The sequence below is a fragment of the Pagrus major genome, chromosome 2 (assembly GCF_040436345.1).
Source record: "Pagrus major chromosome 2, Pma_NU_1.0".
Taxonomy (NCBI): Eukaryota; Metazoa; Chordata; class Actinopteri; order Spariformes; family Sparidae; genus Pagrus; species Pagrus major.
Genome location: NC_133216.1, coordinates 28,206,606 through 28,228,888, shown reverse-complemented (window position 1 = coordinate 28,228,888; position 22,283 = coordinate 28,206,606). Strand labels below are relative to the sequence as shown.

Below are 22,283 nucleotides of genomic sequence, written 5' to 3'. Positions count from 1 at the left end.
AGGTGCTCTCTCCATCAGCAAGATAACATCCTTTGAAAGCAGCATCACTATCAAACACTCTGATACAGTTACATTTTAGTCCTTTTAAAGCTCACAAGTAGGAAAAGGTGTCATCATATAAATAGTTATCGAGCATTACAGATCTTGCTTAGTGCCCCCAGTTATAGGTGAGTATAATGTGGCATTGTAAGGCTTGGGTTTCATAGTATTTCTTCATTCAGTTCCATTTTAAGACCACAGGTAGTGTTAAAAACTGCAAATGCTTTGAAAAAAATGGACCCAGATCTGCTCCCTCTGCTGGAGTGTATTACATCATCATGGGGATGAAACGCTGAGTCCAGCCTTGGTCAGTATGAACAGAAGGTGTTAGTGTTGGCGGTGTATCGGCGACCAGTTCCTGCTGTCTCAATGTGGCTGAAACGTCTTGGCCAAGTCCTCCAGCAGAGACAATAACTTCTGCTCCTCCAGGGGAGAGCTGTGGGTCCAGGCCAGCGGCAGGTGGGTGGACACCATCTTCCGGTCTGGGCAAAAACAGACAGGTTAACATCCAGGTTTATCTATTGACTTTTGTGTAGAACCTACCCCCATGTTTATGTAATATTGATTTCAACAAGTTGTTAGAAGGTCAGCTTTTATATGGCCTGTGTTTAAAAGGCAATAGAGACCAGACACAACATTTCTATAGATCCAGGCTTCTCTCCCAACACATGATTCAAATGCCAAGGTTTCAGCAAATACACCAAGTTCAATCTAAGACTTTTTAGAACTTTTTATTACCACATTGAATGCAATTTAATGCCTGTCTCACAGTCACACTGGCCAAAGTACAAGAGTATAACGGGAAACCAATAGAGAAGATGTGGCCTCAAACTATTCATTACTATACTCTGCCTCTTTCTTTTCTTCAAGTGTTTTTCATCGCTTGGCCTGTTTGGTAGTATAAGCAGTCAACCAGAGTGCTGGAATTGGTTGCTTTCCCTGTTCCGCCATTGCCGGTAAAACAGGAGAATCCTGCAGACAGCACCGCCTCTTTATGAAATTCTCTGTCCTGATTGGGTAAAGTCGGCTGGGATACCAGAAATGTTCTTTTCTCTTTTACAGCAAGGGCAGGAGGAGGAGACATTGGTTACTGACCAAACACTCTATGACAGTGATTACTGTTGGAATACAAGAAAATAACACTTACAGCAGCTTTAACCAATTAAAAATGATTTGTTTATTTTAGTTTTTACTAAGATCAACACTTATGAAACAATGAGCTTCATGGTTGCTTGTGCATATCAAGATCCAATTGGAATCTGGATTTGTACAACATTGGATCCCAGGACTTGTAAGCTCATGCAAATGACAAAAAAATAAGTGTTGCCACGATAGTAATAAATATTGACATTTTGACAGCTGCTACAATTTTGGCACCTGCAGCCGTTTGGCTGAGTGAGTGAAGAAAAAGCCAAGCAGACAGCTTGCTTGACACCTCAGGTATAAAGCAACATGTTCCAGTGTCTTCTGTCACTCAAACATGTCCTCTCCCTGTCACTGTCACTTCATATTGGTATTACATAAATTCACTGACAGAACGAGGTGGACCAACCTACCTACAATTAAAACTGGATCATATGGATCACATCACACAGCAAGATGAATGCAGCATGTTTGTGTCTATGAGACTATAGCCTCCCTCTACAAGGCCACTGGGGTCTTTGTGTGTGTGTGTGTGTGTGTGTGTGTGTGTGTGTGTGTGTGGACGTGCCTACTAAAGTGCATTTGTGAGTGTGCGTTTGCTCATAGAGGCACTGTACTCCTTGGCAGTATCTGGCACCAAAAGCAACCCACTCCAGCTGCAATGGACACAGGCCAAACCGTCACACAAACACACACACACACCATGCCGACCCACAACTGACAAACGCATAATTCAGCCAACGGTCTTCTTTTTGTTTGTAATCTTGGGGCACCAAAATTACATTTTTGTCTGGTTTGACAAACTTTTTTTTAATACACAAATCCCTAATAGATGAGCAGGTAAATGAAAATGACAAAAAATGTATGCATTTTGCAACATACCCTGGTAGAAACGTCCGCTGGGGTTTGTGATTGCAGCTTCAGAGATAGCCAGCCAGACCACAGTGTCGGCCCCCTGCTCCGGAGTCCTCAGACTCTCCTTCATAGAGCTGTGGAAGTCGGGCATGGCATTAGCCACCGCTGGGACGCACAGCCATAGAGGAAAAGAGAGAGAGAGGGAGAGAGAGAGATAGAGAGAGAAACAAACTACAATAAGTTTTAGGTAGAGATCATCTTTTTTTTATAGAGAATTAACTTTGTCCTGGCTGTTAATTCTAATTGTTGTGCCTGTTTGTGTGAGCTGGCCATACCTGGAGTGTCAACCCAGCCAGGATGCATGACGGAGAAGTTGATGTTAGTGTGAGTCTTGGCCAGCTGCTCTGTCATCACCACCTGCTGCCTCTGAAACACACACACACACACACACACACACACACACACACACACACACACACACACACACACACACACACGAATAAGTGTGTCTATGCAGTGATGATATCTAAAGGGTTGGACTGCAAGGAGGTAAAACACATGAAATAGACAAGGGGCTCAGATTTGAGATATCCAGGCTCGGTGTCATATTGAATCACAGTGACCTACGACATCATACGAAACAGGATTTATTTTACATCAGCTGTTAAAGGATGTTACTGTTTCTGGACCAAAACAATGCCTTTGCCAATATTTGTCTTCATACCATCAATTACACAATTCAATTGAGGTTCATTGTAGTGCTAGCGAATTCTACAGTCACCAGATAATCAAAAAGCCTACACCCTATCATTCATGTCAAAGGTAAACAAACTATTTCAGGACCTGATCAATGAATTATCTCAATGAATAACAAAAGGGAAATATCAGCTGCAATATGCAAACTGCAATAGACTAATCACACTCTTCTAGGTTTTTCTTTCAATAATACATTTGACATGAAAATAGGTCATCTATGTCTGGTTTCTTAATAACCTCAGAGCACTTAAGGACAGAATAGCGAGACAGTCCATCACATTCATTAGCAGGCTTCAAGCTGACTTCTTACTTTGTGCTGGGCGTAGACCATGGTGCCGTCATAGCGGCCCCTCTCAGACTGCAGGTTTCCTGTCCTGAGCTTCTGCACCAACATCCCCCCTGATGACACTGTGATCTGAACATGGACCAATGGAAACATCGGTGAGGGGCAAAAGAGCGAGCTAGATTTGATATGGGCATGATATTAAATTATATTTAAAATCATGTCAGCACGCTGCATTTTACTGTGCACAGTATATAGTGGTATATTTATTGAAGTATTATATTCAAAGGTGTTATTGAGCCCTACCATTAGCTAGTGTCAATAAGACTCCTGATTGCAGATAAAACACAAATACCTTTAAGTAATATTTTAAAAACGATGATCACATGGAAAAACTATGATAAAATATGATACACAATAATACATTTATCTACCAAAGTGTAAGAATACAATAGTTAAAATTGGCATTATAAAAAGATGCATAACATACTGTATAAGTTGCTAAAATGCTGCTGACGCGTTAAGCATCTTTTACTATAAATTATCAGGTAAATTAACGCAGACAGAAGTCAGTAAATACTTTTGAGACTTCAGGAACATTTTTACAGATAATACTATATCTTTAATTCAGGACCTTTACATGTAACGCGGTATTTTTGCATTGTGGTGTTGTCATTTTAATTAACATGAAATTACTTAAAAACTTTTTCCACCGTTTTCTTTTTCTTTTTTCTTTTATTAAATAAATCCATTGGGTTTGTTCTGCAGCCTGTGGCCCTGTGGCATTAGGCAATAATCCCCTACATGCCTGAGAGGTTCTTTGTTACTCCTTTTTTCAGGATGCTTTCTGATGTCTCATTGGTGTGACCAGCAATGAACCACTAAATAGCCACGGCCCAAACCCATTAAATGCTCATTAAAATGATGGATTACATTGACCAGTGCAGCAAAATCTAAAGACTATGAGGTGTTCATAAAAGTTTTGAAAACACTGGGAGTCTATAACTACTGTGAGATAAGACAGACAGATAGTAGGAGATCGTGACAGTGTGAAATAAACATAGCTTGTGTGTCTCATACTCACCACTCTGGGATCTGCACTCTTCTCCAGCAAGGGAAGCAGACTCTTAGTGAGAATGTAAACCCCTAGTGGACGATAAAAACACTTTTCATAACCAACCCCATGTTTCCTTCCCATTAACGTTTTCTTCTAACCTCAATCCTGACATTTGACTCACCAAGGACGTTGGTAGCAAAGCTTTTCTCAAGCCCCTCAGCATTCACATCCCTCTGACTCATTATGGAGCCTGCATTATTGATCTGCACAACACATGAGACAATCATTTTCCGACTTATATTGATCCAAAACATATAAAAAATATATAAGAGAAGAGATGAGAAGTGAAGTGCTACAAAACATAAAGACAACACTGACACATTGGCATATATTTCAAAATATGAAAATCAGTAACTCACCAGCACATTGAGAGCCTTGTACTTTCTCTTGAAAGCCTCAGCAAACTCCCAGACCTTCTTGGTCTCAGACAGGTCCAGGATGTGGACATAGATCTCCTGTAACGACATTTAGAGTAATGAACAATCTCACGTCTGGGGAAACAGTCGGCACCATATTTTTTTAAGAAGTGAGTCATACTGTACTTTATTTCCTGTCTCCTTAATGATATCAGCCCTCGCCTCCTCGGCCTTGTCTTTGTTCCTGCACACCATGTGGATCGTTCCACCTGTGACGAACATGACATGGAATAAACATTATTCTTTAGCAGCTGATGAATACACACAGATTCAAGATGAAAAGAAGAGTATACGATTTATTTTCAAGTTTATACACTCAAACATGTTTTTATTACAGTGCACAGAATATCCAAATTAATCAGGACGTTTGTCACATTGAGTTAGACCTATTTCACACATCACTTAGAAATCCTTCTGTCCTTTGTGATGGTATTTGAAAGGAAGCTGAGGATACAGTAATTGAGAACACGCAGACCTACAGCTGCCTGGGCTGTGAAGACATTTCTGGAATTCAGTGAAATCAAAAATCATTTATATTTATGCTGTGCACCAATTAAGTCATTCTTTTCCTTTCATTTCCAGGCAAGTGCTAACTAAACATTAAAAATGTTTTAATGAAAGTGGTCCTTTGTGTCATTCTTTAGGGTTTCATTCATGGTCTTGGATTAATGTAAGTACTCCAGTTCCAGTTGATTGTAGGGCTGGGCAGTATAGTCCTAGTTGATGGTTTGTATGATCCAAAATAGGAAAGCACCGCAATTACTCTTTCACATGTATGAGCTGAAAAACAGGCAGTAGGATTGGTACCTCTCTTAGCGATGGCCATGGCAGTGGCTTTCCCGATGCCACTGTTGGCTCCTGTTATCATGAAGGCACGTCCAGCCATGGACACCTCCAGGTCCTTCTCCACAAACCTCTTGGAGGCTGACAGGTAGGCATTCCTGCAGGACATCAACATTTACTGAATTATACTCATGTCAGCAACCTGTTTATATTTAATGTATCCATGAGTCTGCTGTATAACTGTGCCTCAGCTGAGTGATGTCAGGATAAGACTTTATATCATGAGACTGAAGGGGTCAAAATTAGAATCAGTGTAGAGCAATAGTAAAGAAATAAATACAGATCCTTGAGAGATCAGAGTGTGTGAATGTCTGTTAATGTGTACAGCATGTGTGTGTTTCTGTGAGTGAGTGTGTGTGTGTGTGTGTGTGTGTGTGTGTGTGTGTGTATGTGTGTGTGTGTGAGTGTGTGTTCAGGTCAGAGAGGGTCAGTGTTTGAGGTCAGCCTGGTTACTGTACATCTCTTCACAGCTTTACTGTACAGATACAATGAAGACGAGAGTGTGCCTGGCATCATCTCTGATGAGAAGGGGTTTAGGGTCAGACTACCGGCGATGACAACAGGATTGGTGTGTGTGTGTGTGTGTGTGTGTGTGTGTGTGTGTGTTAGAGCTTGTATGGCACCGAGGACTTCAATTCCCTCCATTGTCCTGGATGCCATTGTTGAGGGCGGCTGAAGGGGGGGATAAAGGGGACAAGGAGGGGGTAATACTGAGGCTAAATGCCTGCTCTGTTCGATGGTGTCATGCAGGGAGCTATTAGTGCAGGGTCAGAGCGGGTTGCCGGGCTGCTCTCTGGGAGAAAAGATAACACAGAACAAAGGGGAGATGGGAAACAATCACAAAACACCTCTTCAGACAGCTCGGTGAGCTGTATACTGATGAGGAAAGGCGCCTTAGTGCTGCGATGGATCAGATAGGACCGATAATGCATCTAGAACCTCGTTGTGGTTGAACAACTGACTTATGGTCTTACATGGCTCCTGCTGAGTCACTGTAAACTCTGATCAATTCATAAATCAATGATATTCATAGATGTGCCTCAGCTCCATTCTGTTCAATGATGCAGTGGAAATCAAAAGGTCTGTTAACTAAAACCTCAAGTCAGTGATCACCAACCATCAGCAGAAGCGGAGATTAGCTGTATAAAGTTACAAGCCCTTAAATAACCTTTGACCTAACCCAACCCTATGGAAACTATACATTTGCAAGTAACAATTATTTTCATTATACACTGATCTGGTGATTCATTTAGTGATGAATGCATTGGTCATTTGGTCTGTTATATATCAGATAATAGAAAATAATGTTCATCACAATTTCCCAGGACAATCTCAATGAAAAGGCCTGAGAGCTCTGGTTTCCCGGTTTCTATTCATTCTGTCCTACTCTGTGAACGAGGCTAATGGAGTGAGATTAAATTCATATAATATAAATATAATTAATAAGATTATTATTTTGTTCACTGAGAACAAGATGACATCTAGTATGCTACAGACCAAACCTTTACAAGCTTTAACTTACACATTTCCTGAATCCAATGAAAAACAGTGTGTTTAGGTAACACACAGATAGGAAGGCTTGAATTCAACACAGTGCAAATATGCACCTATGAAATAAAACCCATGAATGTAATATTACAGCCAGTGAAAGGTAGAAAGAATTAGCTATTTTCAAAAATTCATAAATGATGAAGAATGAATATAACATCTGGATTTTGTCATAGATGTGTGTGTAATAAATATTTACATTTAATACAAGTTTTAGGACAATAAAATAATCTAAATCTAAAGTCAAAATATTTAAAAAGTTGGGTTTTCAGCTCCAAAACTATATTTAGCAAGATCTGTGGTACTCGAAGGAGGAGGAGCAAATAATGAACTATATTAATACTACACGGGACCCAAAAAATGTGGTTGCAAAAAAGTGAAAACTAGTGGAGATATGCATATTTGAAAACTAAAGCACTGTGATTAATTTGCAATTCTGCAACGATTACTTTAATGAATACATATTGCCAAGTATGCTCAGGGTTTCTTGGATGTTCAGGACAAATTTCAACCCAAAACAGTGAAAAATAAGCAGTTGGAGAGGCTACAGAGAGAGAATACACATACATGGAATCACAAAAATGATGAAATTAAGTTTTAAGGGTCAAACTTCAAAAAATCATCACTTAAACAGTATTTGGAGTACAGCTATAGGATTTTGCAAGGCCATGTGAATTTAATAGACACTTTAACATGAAAATGAACCGGGGAGAAGTTCTGAATTCTTGCTGAGTTGGCATGGAAAGACCCTATAGTGACATTTTAATCAAAGTGCCCTGTGATGTTTTAAGAATCAAAAATACAATAAAATCATCAGGCAGAAAATGACATTCAATTTCATAGTTTAGGCATTAAACAGTCCAAAAAATGACACCTTAATAACGTGTTTCCCTTCGAGCAAAGTTATAACTGTGTCCTGATCTGGGTTTGCACACAGGATACAGCAGGAGGTCCCAGACTGACTCCAGCTGCTCAGACACTGCAGTGATTTGTATCATCAGCTGTATATGGAGAGATAAAGACATCTTACCTGGTGAACTCGGTCACTCCCTTCAGGAACCAGGCGGAGTTGCGGTACAGAGACATGGTGGCGCTCTGGAAGCCTCTCGCTGCTCTCAGCTCTCTCCTCCTCTTTTACCCTGGAACCCAAACCACGTGTAGCTCCACTGAATTAACATCAGTGGGGCGACAGCTCCAGCGGCCACCCAGCGGCACGGGGCGAGGATGGATGCGCTGTTCCTCCTGCATGTGCACTATCTTAGGAGTTTATTCTGGTGTGTAAGGAGACATCTCCTGTGAAAAAATGGCTCCTCTCCCGCAAGTCAATAAAACAAAGGTCTTTACAGTAAGATGCGATATAAACTATAAACCCATAAACAGTAAAACACACTTAACAGATACAGATAAGGAATCTACATAACCTAAATAAACTAGCTGACAGTTAGCTCAAGCTTTTACACTCATCTAATCTGAGTAGCTGTGTGAATAGGAACTCAGCTGGTAGTATTTGGTTTAAAAATAACTTCATAAGTGAAAATATATGTCAAGACAAAGTTAATATTATGGAAGAGGACGTGAATGTATACAAAAAACAGTGACACACTTGAAGGATGGTAAAATAAAATAAAATAAAATAAAATAAAAAAATGCTCCTATAGGAGACTGGTAGTCTGAAGGGAGATTAAAAAAAATAGGGGGGGGGAATCATATTTCATATAGAGTATCAATGGCATATGTCTTGTTATCTCATCAATTTTATTTAGTAACACAAAATTCTGACTTTTCATCTCGTAATTATGACACAGTAGGTTACTTTCTAATTCTTTCTGTTTATTGTAGAACACCAGAATGAACTCAATGGCCCATAAACATGTGTCCTCCTCACTGACCGCCCCGCACTGTGCCGCCTCACCTGTCCGTGCTGTCTGCAGCCTGTGTGCAGCTCTGCCCGGCGGCCACCCGACAGCCAATCCGCCGCTGGAGCGCAGCGGGGCGCGGCTCTGACCGGAGAAGGTGTGAGCGCACGGATTTCTGGGAAGATCTACAATGTCGCCGCATCTGAAAACACACGAGATGCAGTAGGGTCTGACTGTAGCACTGTGAGTTCGGGTTTAAGCCTGAAGGATTTGAACTTGGGTGACCTCTTCCGGACTGCTGCCTCAAAATGGTGAGTGTCTGACCTTTTTTTTTTTTTTTTTAAATCCATGCACCTGTTGGCAATAAATGGTGCCACGCTGCAATAAACGCCAAAGTCAGTTACTATGTCTCCTTACACTACTTCTTTGTTTCTGCACATTAGTACTTCCTTGATCAAAGGTCGTTTATTTGATACTGCAGGTGGCGTTATTCCATTCAACACCCTGATATTTCGCGTTTATCACCATATTATTAGAAAAATATTTCAAAGTAAAAAAGCTTGGAAAAGGTTGGACAGTTTTTGCAAGGTAACAACCATGTCATGTCTGATAGGCAAATGAATGCAAATCTCCAAACGTTGCTTTCATTTGCATATGTTTAAATGTGCTTTTTTTTTATTTGAAGACAATTATTAAACAATATGAATGAAGGCGATATCACACAAAATAATCATATAGCAATTATGTATTTGAAATCCTTCTTCATATTTGTCCAGCCACCACACAGGTGTGTTAAAGTTGCACCTGCTCCTTCCTTACTCCACATGTCCTGCTTTATCAGAAGCAGTGCTGCGTACGGCTGTACCTCAGGGCAAAGAGCTCTTATTAATTGCCCTTGCACAACACAGATTGTTTTTACTGTGTTATTGCACTCAAGGTGATGTAGACGTGTTATATTTCCCAGGTGATCTTCATTCACATTTCTAGTTGTGAAACCTAATTGCTGTGTGGTGGTTGTTTGTGGTTGTGGGCAGCTCTGACTCACTGCAGTTGAAGGTGGAGGTTTGGGCGTGTGTGAGCGTATGTGTGTTTGCACATGCATGTGTTCAAGTGAGTGTGTGTGTTTGGTTTGCTTTGCTGAAAGGCTGCACATTGATCACCTTTCAGTTATGTCTTTAACCCTCACGACCCTCCTGTTTTGCCATGGTACACCCTGTTTTGCAGTTATCCATTAACACTGCAAGACAAAAATTCCTTGAATTTTCAGAAATCAATGTTTTCCTCTCTTTTTTCCCACTTTCTGCCCTCTCCAGATGCACTTTCTGTTGCTGTTCAGCCGGCAGGGGAAGCTGCGGCTGCAGAAATGGTTCGTACCAATAACAGAGCGGGAGAAGAAGAAGGTGATCCGGGACATGATGATGTTGGTGTTGGCGCGTCAACCACGTTCCTGCAACTTCCTCCAATGGAGGGACCTCAAGATTGTTTACAAGAGGTGCTGACCGGAGACACAGTTGCTTTTGATTTGTGTTATAATTACAAGATATTTTAATTTCATGGCAGATACAGGCTTGTCTGTTGAGCAGAAACCACCTTTGACTCTGCTCACGATTAATGCTTAACTTGTGTCCTCTTTCAAAATACCCGCTGATAACAGACGCACCCATTATCAACAATGAGTTAACAAGACCTGGACAGAGTCAAGGGGCAGTTAAACTCACAGAGCCTGATCTAGATTACCGATGGGACCATTACAGTGATGGTGCAACACAGTGCTATTCTTCATCTCATCTCCTTCATAATCTTGTAATTAAAGTAGAGTTACCGGGAGTGGACAAAATAAGAGGAACACCTCACAGGATAATGTGATCCAAATTAAGTGTAAAGTCAGGGCTTCTTGACTTTGGAACGAGCTGCCGGAGGCGATCAGGCAGGCTAGAACTGTTTCTTCTTCTAAATCTCTTTTAAAGACACGTTGTCTTAGAGTGGCTTTCTCCTGAATTGCTCTCTTCCTTTTTTATTTTGTTTTTAATATAATTCTCAGTATTTTTGAATATCTTTCTTTGCTTTTTTTTATTATTGTATGATTTGTGCTGTTGTTTATCATTTACTTGTTTTTATGTCTTTGTTTACATGTTTTAATATTCAAAAAACGCATTATTTTTCTCATACAGTCCATTGCTGTAGCACCTCTATTCACTCCCATACCAAAAAGCTCAGTCAGCTCTGATTGGTCAGCCCTGACAGGCCTGAGCAGACACAGCACACCGTGTCTCTGCATCAGCTCTGCCGATGTTATGCAACCACGGCCATGCTTGGGGTGTGGCTGAGGGTGGTGACTGTATAGTTGTGACATCACAAACTCACAGGAAGTCCTGAAGGCTTGTTTCAAGGAATATTTTCCTTGTTTGCATTTCTCCATGGATTGAGCGTTTTGATACTTTCACAGTTTTATATAGCACCTACAAATGCTTTATAATCAAAAGGGACATGGAAATCTCACTTTCTCCAATATGGGACTTTTAAAACATGCAAAATTACATTGAAACTTTCACAGTATATACTTGTTCTTTAGCAACACTTTTTTAAAGCCTCTTTCTTACACTTTCAACACAAGTTTAATCCAAAAACCTCCATACAGTCCAACCTTCCTAGTTTCTTCTGAACAGTGTGGCAACTATGGCTGTAACAATCGAGCTTTGTCCTCTTCTAATGCAGGTATGCCAGTTTGTATTTTTGTACTGGTCTGGATGACCGGGATAATGAGCTGCTGGCCCTTGAAGTGCTGCACAGATATGTCGAGTTGTTGGATAAATACTTTGGCAACGTAAGTAAAGCCTGAAGTCATGGCTCAGGCAGAATTTACTTGTTGTACCGAGACTCTGTTTAAATGTCCTCTGTGTTGTGAGTTAACCCTGCGCCCCCACACTGGGTGCTTTTAATTATTCTAGAGGGGACAGGAGGATGTTATATATCTTGGCAAATTCATTAACACTAAAAATCTACAAAGGGCTTTTCACACTGCATATTCTTAGCCCAGGGACAATTTAGCGTAATAAAGCCTTTTGTGGCTCCAGAGGAAGCTGCATGTAATATGATGAATTGCCTCTGTCACCAAGTGGCATTGTGGGTAATATAGGCACCAGATCTTGAAAAGCAGTCCACCGGTGCACTCCTATATTGTTGGACTCATGGACAGTTTAAAAACAAATGATCAAAATCGATACAGCAGAACCAGAGATTTCACCTTTTATATCCCACACATTCTTCTTCCTTTTCAAAACCTGGTGCCTACATTACAATGCAATTTAGCCACTGAGTGACATCACTGGAGGAAATTTATCAAAGCCACAAAAGGCTTTATATTATTATTATTATTATTATTATTATTATTATTATTATTATTATTATTATTTTACATTGTAGTAGTTCTCCCCAAGAGGAACTGTAAACACACTTTAATGTATAAAATTGGTGGAGTTACCCTTTAAAATGCTGCTATAACAGCCTCCACCTCTGTGAAAGCTTTTCCACAGGATTTTGGCTGCAGGGATTTGTTCACATTCAGACATAATAGCATCGGTGAGGTCTGATGTAGGTACCAGGTGATCATGTGTGAGTCAGAGTCGGAGTTCCATATCATCGCAAATGGCGATGGAAAAAGGCAAATAGTTCATCAGCAGTTCATCCACACGAACCAGGACAATGACTTCTTGATGGAGCTGGTTTTGTGCACTGGGGCAATGTGATGTTGAAACAGGAGAGAGCCTAACCCAAACTATTGCCTCAAAGACAGAAGCACATTGTGTCTAAAGTATAATTGATTGCTGGTGTGGCTATAAGATTTCCCTTGACAAGGCACTGTAAAAAAGGAACGGGACAGAAAACAGTGAGGTTCAGTATTATCAATATATATTACAATAATGTACAGAAAGGCTTTACAGTGTTACTTCTGTGTTCGTCAAACTAGCAAGAGTTTAACAACTACCCTATTCCTCTTGACTCTGCACACGCTGTCGCTGTTTTCTTTCTTTCTTTTTTTTTTTTACCAGTCTGACTCCCCCTGGTGTCCATACTGTGCCTCTGCTCCAGAATCACTTGAGGTCCACCCAGCTTGGTTTGATTTAAAAACAAAGCCACGCCTTCAAATTTACAAAAACTCAGAGAATGAAACTGAAAACTGTGATTGTAGATACAAAAGGGGGAGACATGTAAAAGAGGCTGTTTATTAGTATCTTAAACAACATTAGTATCTTAACACCTGTTCTATTTTCTTTAATCAACTTGCTGTTTCTATATTCTTTATTATATTCAGTAAGAGCCTGGACATCTTTGTCATCTCTCATGGGGGAAATCACTCATCATACCATTCATCAATGAAGTGTAATTTACCTCTAGTCTAATGGCTAGTCTGTTATTCTGTTTCAGGTGTGTGAGCTGGACATCATTTTCAACTTTGAGAAGGCTTACTACATCCTGGACGAATTCCTGATGGGAGGAGAAGTTCAAGAAACGTCCAAAGTAGATGTGGGAGTATCTATTGAGGAGGCTGACATACTCCAAGAGGTACTTCAGGGTACTGTTTAGTGGACGTGGGCTTTCCTTATTACTCATGAAATGTATTTTTTAAAATCTCTGCTCTGATCACAGACGATGGAGGAATACATGAGTAAACCCGCCTACTGAGCCAAGAGAAGACGAGGGTGTTTCACATTTCAAGACTTGAAGCAAAAGGTTTATCACTCCGCAACATTTCTATTTAGTGACTAATAATGACTCACTTGGCTTAATGCTGCGGTGATACAGAAGCACAAACCTGGGGTTTCTTTCTCATAAGTGCCTCGTATTGTTAAATCTCAGGGTTTTTAAAAGTATGTTGTCCCCAGTTGATCTAAATACTTTTTTCATATTTGAATATGTTTTTGTAATCTTGATTGTGATTCATGTAGAGCAAGACAAAGTTTATGTTTATACTGATGCACTGTGTGACGTGAGTAAATGAAGAAACACGACACAGTAAGGAAAAAATATAGTCAATGCTTTATTAACCTCAGGTATGTCACATAAGACCACACTTAAGAAAGAGTTACCAAAAAACACAAGTGAATTGAGGGAATCCAACACTGATTTTGGTTATGTGTGTGTTTGTGTGTGCAAGGCTGGTGAGTCACGTGTACTGGTTGTTAAGTGTTAACTCATATTTTTAAAAAGAAAACATCAAATGAATGTCTGAACACTATTTTCTGCTAATAAAGAAGAACTTGTGTATACCTACAGAATAACTAAAGTTGACTGCATGTTTTATTCTTCAAAATACTTTATTTTCACCCTCTCCCTCCACCCAAACAATATATATATATATATATGTATATGTATCTACAGCTTTATTTATATTCCATGGGCAGTTTTGGCATCAGAATCACTTTCTTCAGTTTCTGGGTTCAGGTAACTCAGCAATTTCATCACCGCCACATTATCAAAGCCTTGCACCTGTGTGTCACTGCCCCTCTCATCATCCTCGGACTGTCTCTTTTCATTCAGGCTTTTATCTGAGTCCATTTGATCAAAATAATCCTGTATCGCCTGTTCAAAAGAGCCCGTCACGCTCTGTCCGACTTCGTCCCGCTTTTGGCTCGCCTTGTTGTTCCTGCTATATGCGGGTTTTGGATACCGTGCCAGCATCTGAGCTGCTAAATACGCTGCCAGTTCATCCTCGTCCACGGTGTCATCGTAGTCGGTCTTTAATGTGCTGGGAAGGCGCCGTTGCGTGGGTGCGGATTCCCCCGAACGCCTCGGAGGCTGAGTGTGAAGTCGTGACAGCGAGCTTTTGTACTGCTTCCTGACAGGAGCACGATCCTCCCCGCCACCTAACCCCAGGATGTTTAGTATCTCTTCTGTCCTCAGCTCTTCTGCGGTCTTTTGTCTGTCAGGAAAGCGTCTGTTGTAGAATAGAACTTGAGGGAACTTGTGTGTTTTCTTTGAGGATATCTGAGAGAGCCTGTTCTCTGCTCTGGCTAATTGGTTGCTCTTTCGTGACTTGTCTTGATTCGCCATTTCTCCACTTTTTAGCATGTCCACCAGGTCTTCAGGCGGGATCTGATACTTCTGTGATATCTGAATGAGCTGGTAGATGGCACGGGGATCTATGTTATCTCTATACTGTGACTGAGCCACTCTCCTCTCAGCCCTCTCCTTCTCCTCTTCCTCTATCTCCCGCTTCTGCTCTTCCTCTTCTGTTTTCTCCAGCACTTTCAGAAGGTAATAGTCCACCAGCTTGGCAACATCATCTTGATCATTTGACCTCTTGACTGGGTAGCTTTCATCATCTTCCTCTTCATCATCCTCATCAGCTTCTTCATCGTCGTCATCAAGGTAATCAAGCCCTCGATTAGCCTCATGTTTGTTCTCCCTCTCCTCCTCCTCCTCCTCTTCCTCTTCCTGTTCTTGTAGTGGACCCCAGTCTGCGAGATCCCCGCCTACGCCATCGTATGCCACATTCCTTGCATTAAACACATCATCATCTTCTTCCTCACCGTCCTCCTCCATGTCATCCTCCTCGTCTTGGCGCTTGGGCATGATCTTAGCACTCGTCAGCTTGTCCAGTTCGTCAAACACAGACTGCAGAGTTGCCAGGTTCTGAGGCGTGTACTTCTCCTCCACGTTCTCGTTGGTGCGTTTGAAGGGGCTCTCATGCTCCAGATCTGGGCCCTCCTCTTCCTCTTCCTCATCCCCCTCACCCTCTTCCTCATCCTCAAACATTAGTGGCAGCTTCTTGTGAGGCCTGATGCCATGTTGCTTCTGCTGCACCCTGGGGAACATGCCGTCCTTTAGGCCCGCCCCTTCGACACTGGGGTGAAGTGAAGCTGGCTTGGAGGCCTTTTCTGTCTGCTGGAGGGTGCTGAGCACAGCCTGGAGCAGCTCTTCACTCTTATCCTCCCTTCCCTCCTCTGCTTCCTCCTCTTCCTCATCCTCATCTTTGCTCTGTATAGGGTTAGAAGCCAGTCTCAGCATGGCACGCAGCTTCTCTGCATCATCCATGTGGCTGGCATCGTATCCTGTAGTGAGAGGAGCATGCTGCTGGGAGTCCGTGCCAGTTCTTTGACGGAGGCTCTCTATGTACTCCAAAGCTTTGAGCATGTCAGCATTAGGAGCCTGGTGGACATTTCCTCTCTGGGAGTCTGATTCGCTTCCTCGCAGTCTGTGCTCTCTAAGAGAAGCCCCGTGCACGCCGGGGGAACTGAGGAGGAGGAGGATTAAGAGGTTGGCAAAACAGACGAAGAAAGGTTCGCCTGCTGTGAAGGTCTTGGGGAGCGACGGCATGGTGACGCCTGCAGAGGAAAGATAAAGAGGCACATGTCAGCACTGACCTTTACACATTAAGCTAACAGGTTCGCAACGGTTGCCGCTCTGGCATTTCTTAAATGTCTTTTGCTCTTATCATCACTTTAAATGTCTGGTCTGATGATAAGATCTCAGACCACTGCGACATTTGTATTGATGTAAAGGCAGGAGATCAGATTTATGTTCGGAGCTATGGCTTTTGCTTTGGTGTAAACCAGGTCAAACACCTCAGCTTATCTTGACAATATTTGTACTGAACTGCCTAACAAAATCCAGTCAACAAATTGTGTGTATATATATATATATATATATACATATATATATATATAAATATATGTATATATATATATATATATATATATATATATATATATATATATATATATATATATATACACACATACATATATACATATATATACATACATATATACATATATACATACATATATACATATATACATATATATACATATATACATATATATATATATAAAATAAAAAAATGATATATATATACATATATTTATCATTTTTTGATTTTGTTAGGCAGTATAGTAACAGACCTATTTTATTATTATTTTTAACTGCATTTTTAAAATAAACATCACATATATGTCGTTCTTACAGTTTTCATGGAAACTAAATCGAATGCAGAAGCAAGCAGTGGCCAATCTTCATTTTAATAATAATAATAATAATGATGATAATGATGATGATGATAATGATAATGATGATGATGATGATGATGATGATGATGATAATAATATTGTGTGATATATTACTGGGTCAACAGTGTGTTTGTATCTTCCCCTGCCTGTTGCTGGTATTTTAGGATCAGCCAGCGGCAGTAATAGCAGCGGCATGCAGCTCTCGTGCAAATCTCATTAGTCGTCAAATTGCTGCTCTCCGTGAGTCACGGCCCCGTTGTCAAGGTAACCCGGTAAGGCTGCTGTTCCCATAGAACCTCTCCTTTAACCGCGGAGAACCTCTAAACCTAATTATTACTGTTTTTCAAGCTGTAAGTTAAATTGAACGATGTTCTGTTGGAACCAGTTGCCCTCAGGTGTCTGTATTCTGCCAAAGGGTTTATATGCAACATTCACACGAAACATGTTTATTTATTTAATGAGAAATATTTGACTCAAACGCGTGCAAAATTAATATTAAACCCCTAATCCCTCTTTTCTGAGGCGGGAACTTTTTCCAAAACATGAGGAAGAAAAGAAAAACACGCAACAGAGCACGAGCGACGTGCTTTCATTTTTTGGATTGGACCTTTACTTTCCCTTCATTTTTCCAGCCTCAATCTGATCCGCTGAACTTTTTTTTTTTTTTTTTAACCCGTGACAGAAAGACGCACTTAAGCGCAACAGAGCACAAGCAATTCTGAACAATCCGAGGCCAAGTGAGAACAAAGAATCTGCGGGCAACGCAACCTCTTCGCCTCAACATCTGTGGCGGTGCATCAGGTTGGAAAAGAGCTGCTGTTATCAGAAGCCAGCTTAAGTTCACTGCAAAACAAACTCTATCGTCATATAACGCGTGACAGACAGAAAACACATCTAAGTAGTGTGATGAGGGTCATGCAGTCAGTGACAACCCAGTCTTACCTGTATGTAGTTAGTTTCTCCGGAGGCTCGTGAGTGAACTGAGCATCTCTCTGCTCGTCTCTTGGTGTGAGTCTGGTTTCAGCACCGCGGACAGCTCCTCCTGCTCTTAGAGGGACCACCTGACTCGTGCGTCACAGAGCGAGGAGATATGCAACGCACGCGCGCGCACGCACGCACGCACACACACACAGACGCACACACAGTTAATTTGAGTCAGCCAAACAAAACTGCTTCCCTCTCCGAATATGAACTGACGCTGGTTGTGACCCAGCACGTCTCATTGGCTGCATAACGGCTTTTGTCGCAGCTTCTGTTGAAATGAATAAATTCATAATGGGTCTATATTTAGGACCATTGACTGACTAAAGACTAAAGACGGACTCTTCCTGTCTCGGCTGTGTGCAGCGACATGAACCGTGACAGAATGTATAAGCGTGTTTATGAAGGAGTCCCAGCATGTGAGAGAAGTGGAGGCGGAGCTGCTTAAACTCATTTACTGACCTTTCAATGTCCTTTCTCTTCTCTTAATTAATAAGTAAATGCTGTTGAACTGCTGATAAACGCTTAATAAATGATTGTTTTCATTTTCATTTTTTCCTTTTGTTTCTTCACTGAAGGTTATACAGTGATAGTGGTGACTGTTGAATGGCTGTCGTCACTGACTGCTGTTGTGTCTCTGCTGCGGCACTGCTGAGGGACGGAGACGGTTAAAGACCACCGATGACTCACACACGGACTCCGCCAGAGCCCGAGACGGGCGGGGTGACAGAGGGACTGCAGAGGGGAGTGTGTGCGTGCGTGCGTGCGTGTGCGTGTGTTAGTGTGTGTGTGTGTGTGTGTGTGTGTGTGTGAGTGAAAGAGAGAGAGAGAGAGAGAGAGAGAGAGAGAGAGAGAGAGAGAGAGAGAGTGCACTTTCGTCGTCACTGTGGTCTCTATTTTTGGCTGCCTGTCAAATCGTGTCTGGCATGGATCAGCGTGTGTGTGTGTGTGTGTGTGTGTGTGTGTGTGTGTGTGTTTACGTGCGCAGTTTCATTCATAAATCCCTCTCTATGTTGTGTTTGATGTGGGCTCAGACTACCCTCCACTGACCTGATTGTGTGATATTCAGTGGAGCTATCTTGTTTTCAGCTTTGTCACGGTTGCAGTACAAAGACAGATCCATGTTCACAAAAAGGAAGGTTCTGCAACATATTCATGATGTGATTCCTTCACCCACAATTGTTCAGAAACTGTGTCACTGTTGAAATGGGAATAGAACTGACTCTGAATGAAGAAATCAGTGGGATTGTTAAAATACTACAAACCAAAAGAATCATTTTTCTGGTGCTTTAAACACCACTGTGTCTGCAGCGCTGAGTCACACAAGCAGCCTTTCAAACTCATTCAAGAACTTTAAAGGCTCGGACCTGTCACATTCACTTCTTTGTAGATATGGATATAAATTATTCCCATTCAGTATTTGTATAGATCTTTTCTGAAGGAGAACAGTGAGAGTCATTGTCAGAATAAAGTCTACCTTTCTAATATTGTCATACGCAACGTTTCAGCAAAAGAAACCAGGACAAAGGAGCTGATTGTAATCTCATGTCTCTCTCAGCCTAATTACATTTTCCCTCATGACTAACACGCACACACACACACACACACACACACACACACACACACACACACACACACACACACACACACACACACACACACACACACACACACACACACACAGTGCCACTTTGCACTGATAAAGCCCAAGCTGTCTGGCTAATTGCTTGTGGTTGTATCTGTGGCATGATTACTGGTAAACAGAAGCCAATTACAGCTCGGTTCCACCCCCATTTCCACTTGTCTGTCCACGGAAATAAAACATAAGGTTTTCCTCAGGTCGAATGAGAAGTTTCTCAGAGGCAATTAGTAGTTTTCCCCTTTTCACGCAGCAGCGTGGTGTGACTGTTTGGGGTCACCCTTTTTGTAAGACAGTGGATCTGAAACCTTTCCAGCATTTACTTTCACTTCTTTGGATCTTAGTCCTTTTCAAGATTGGTTTGAGTCAGGCCTGCACTGGAAAAATAAAAACCAATGCCTGATAAAGAAACCTCAGAAGTTACTGTAAGATGGAAGATGAAAACTATTTACCATCATCTCATTGAGTTTTTTTTAAGTATCAAAGTTAATTCTTGACTTTGGAAATGTCAGTTTGACAAAATAATACAAACTCAAGGTCCGCTTATTGTCTTTTTGGCATTGGACCATATTATATTGTCTTCAGCGGTAATAATACATACAAAAATATAAGAAATAAAAAAATATATATGTATCAGTATCATAAACTCCATCCACTGATGAAGACTTATATGCAATATGGTGGAAAGCTTCAGAAAAAGCTCATAAGTGGCTCTATAATGCACAATTTTGAAGCCAACAGGAGTGAGGAGTTTTGAAAGTGCTGTGAATGTAATTATAAGAGTTGCTAAGCTTGCATTACAATAGACCCACCTCCATCGCAACTCCATCTACTGATGAAGACCTTTTGATCCAGCTGAAAGCATTTGAAAAAACAATAAGTGGACCATGAGTTGGGGTACTCATGTATGAAGTTTCTTTGTTATACTTTTCCAAAGAAAGGTGGACAAAAACCTCAACAACTTTGTGTGAGCTGTGACAGTACAGAGAGTCATTTTCTGGCATGATGGGTGCGTCCTCTTGTGCAGGTCTGTAATGACATGGTCCAATAGCCCAAATCTATCAATCGGTAAATCAGTGCACAGTGCCATCATGGACAAGAGACATGATTCTCTGGATTTTGGCACTAAAGGGTTGATTTGTCTGCCTCTTTGTTTCAGTAATTCTCTCCAACAATAGTATTTACAACAAAATAAGCAACAATCAAAGTCAAAGTCAGTGGTATTATTGTTGGCAACCTGAGTTATTCTTGTATTCTTTTGATTAGCAACCAACAACACAGGACAACATGAGAGTTTATTAAAGGACACTTATTGTATTTTTTCTTTAATTCCCATTCGTTCAGTGTTTTATATAGGTTCTTGTGCCGCACCAACAGAAGCTCTTGAAAACCCCTTGCCAGTAGTCTTTCCTTTTATTCTGTGACTTTGTGACATCACACTACCTCGCCATGTCATACATTTGCATAAATCATGCCTAGCAGCTAGTTTAGCATGTAAGAATTGATAAAGCACAGCTGCTCTGTTGATGTTAATGGTGGTGGGTCAGGCATGTGTGAGCTGACTAATCAGAGCAGACAGACTGGGTATTCGTGTGTGTGTGTGTGTGTGCGGGGGGGGGGGGGGGGGGGGGGGGGGGGGCTTAAAGAGACAGGAGGGGGAATACAGTGCTGAGAAAACTGATGCATTTTCTTTTTTAGCATTAAAGCATGTAAACCATGTCTAGCAGCAACCTAAAATAAAGTTATGAACTTGAAAATAAGCATAATATGTCTACCTTAATTAATTTAGATTGCCAGGCTGCCAGCCTCATTGAAGCACATGTAAAACTGTAACTTTAAGTGCTCTTTACACACAAACACTCACCTCTCCTGGTCGTGGGCATCATATCGTCTCCCCTCTTTATCCTTTCTTTCTGTGTGTTTGTCCCCTGGCGACTGCCTGGCTGCTCCCCATTCATTACCACCCGTCCTGACAACCAATAATTCTGCTCCTTAACTCAGGTTGTCAGAAGCTTGGCAGGCGCAATGTAGAGAGAGCGACGGAGGGAGAGGTTGTGAATGGGTCTACAGGGTTTGACGTCATCCTCTTTTCTCTGGTCGATTATGTGTGTGTATATGTGTGTGTGTGTGTGTGTGTGTGTGTGTGTGTGTGTCTGGGAATAGGTGTGATGCATCAATTTCTGCTCTTTTGTTGAAATGTGAGATGTGTCACCCAATTGTGGCAGAGTCTCTCCAAGGCAGTTATAGCACACCAGGGCAGATATACACAATGTTCCCCACCACATTTGTCACCTTTCCCTGAAATATAAAAACACTGAAATCATTCGGTTCCCAAAACTGCATGCTGACAGCACTCACATCTGTCTGTGAGGATTACGTATGATTACAGGAGACCCAGAGTGTGCTACTTAGAGAGAGAAGGGGGGCAAAGGAAGAACACAGAGCCTGACATTTAGAAAATGTTTTTGTAAGACAACCATTATAAGACCCCAGGGTACTAATTTTGAAGTACTTTATCCAAAAACACCATTTATGTAACTGTGCTCCAATCCATGTTCATGTTGTGTTTCTTGTTGTGATGAACAAAAGAGACCCGCTGCAGGTAAAAATGATTTGTGTATCCAGAGGCGCATGAGTCACTAGGTTTACTGACGCTTTGTGAGGAGAATACAGCAGAAACAATCAGACCACTTTGGCTGCTTCGGAAAATCTGGATGAAATTGGCAGGACCTTTAGCACGTATGGAAAATTAAAACAAGAAAGACATGATGTATGAGGGGGAGTGTCTGGGTAATCTG

At 41.4% G+C, this 22,283-nt stretch overlaps 3 protein-coding genes across 3 annotated transcripts; 1 reads left to right on the top strand and 2 right to left on the bottom strand.

Moving 5' to 3' along the window:
• Positions 1-405: 405 nt before the first annotated feature.
• Positions 406-8,086, bottom strand: dhrs12la (dehydrogenase/reductase 12-like a). The gene is made up of 10 exons (XM_073484619.1): positions 8,031-8,086; positions 5,417-5,550; positions 4,736-4,818; positions 4,553-4,648; positions 4,315-4,396; positions 4,161-4,222; positions 3,104-3,208; positions 2,373-2,463; positions 2,065-2,202; positions 406-521 (listed from the first exon to the last, which is right to left on the bottom strand). The coding sequence occupies exons 1-10, from the start codon at positions 8,084-8,086 to the stop codon at positions 406-408; spliced, it is 963 nt and encodes a 320-aa protein (XP_073340720.1).
• Positions 8,087-9,375: 1,289 nt separating this feature from the next.
• On the top strand, positions 9,376-13,539 carry ap1s3a (adaptor related protein complex 1 subunit sigma 3a). Its single transcript, XM_073490877.1, has 5 exons — positions 9,376-9,444; positions 10,170-10,348; positions 11,572-11,680; positions 13,282-13,419; positions 13,504-13,539. Exons 2-5 carry the CDS (start codon positions 10,170-10,172, stop codon positions 13,537-13,539), a joined length of 462 nt encoding a protein of 153 aa, XP_073346978.1. The 5' UTR covers positions 9,376-9,444.
• Positions 13,540-14,241: 702 nt separating this feature from the next.
• scg2a (secretogranin II a) lies at positions 14,242-16,173 on the bottom strand. The gene has a single exon (XM_073480367.1). The coding sequence runs from the start codon at positions 16,171-16,173 to the stop codon at positions 14,242-14,244; it is 1,932 nt and encodes a 643-aa protein (XP_073336468.1).
• Positions 16,174-22,283: the final 6,110 nt, after the last annotated feature.

Bases quoted from the DNA above. Each gene is read 5' to 3' on its own strand.
- dhrs12la (XM_073484619.1), bottom strand. From the start codon at position 8,086: ATGTCTCTGTACCGCAACTCCGCCTGGTTCCTGAAGGGAGTGACCGAG. The intron at 4,397-4,552 runs GTGAGTTACTGA...TGTGTTGTGCAG, and splicing joins ACAAGGCTCTCAATGTGCTG to ATCAATAATGCAGGCTCCAT. The intron at 2,203-2,372 runs GTATGGCCAGCT...TGTGCGTCCCAG, and splicing joins TGGCTGGGTTGACACTCCAG to CGGTGGCTAATGCCATGCCC.
- ap1s3a (XM_073490877.1), top strand. From the start codon at position 10,170: ATGCACTTTCTGTTGCTGTTCAGCCGGCAGGGGAAGCTGCGGCTGCAG. The intron at 10,349-11,571 runs GTGCTGACCGGA...CTTCTAATGCAG, and splicing joins CTCAAGATTGTTTACAAGAG to GTATGCCAGTTTGTATTTTT. The intron at 11,681-13,281 runs GTAAGTAAAGCC...ATTCTGTTTCAG, and splicing joins TGGATAAATACTTTGGCAAC to GTGTGTGAGCTGGACATCAT.
- scg2a (XM_073480367.1), bottom strand. From the start codon at position 16,173: ATGCCGTCGCTCCCCAAGACCTTCACAGCAGGCGAACCTTTCTTCGTC.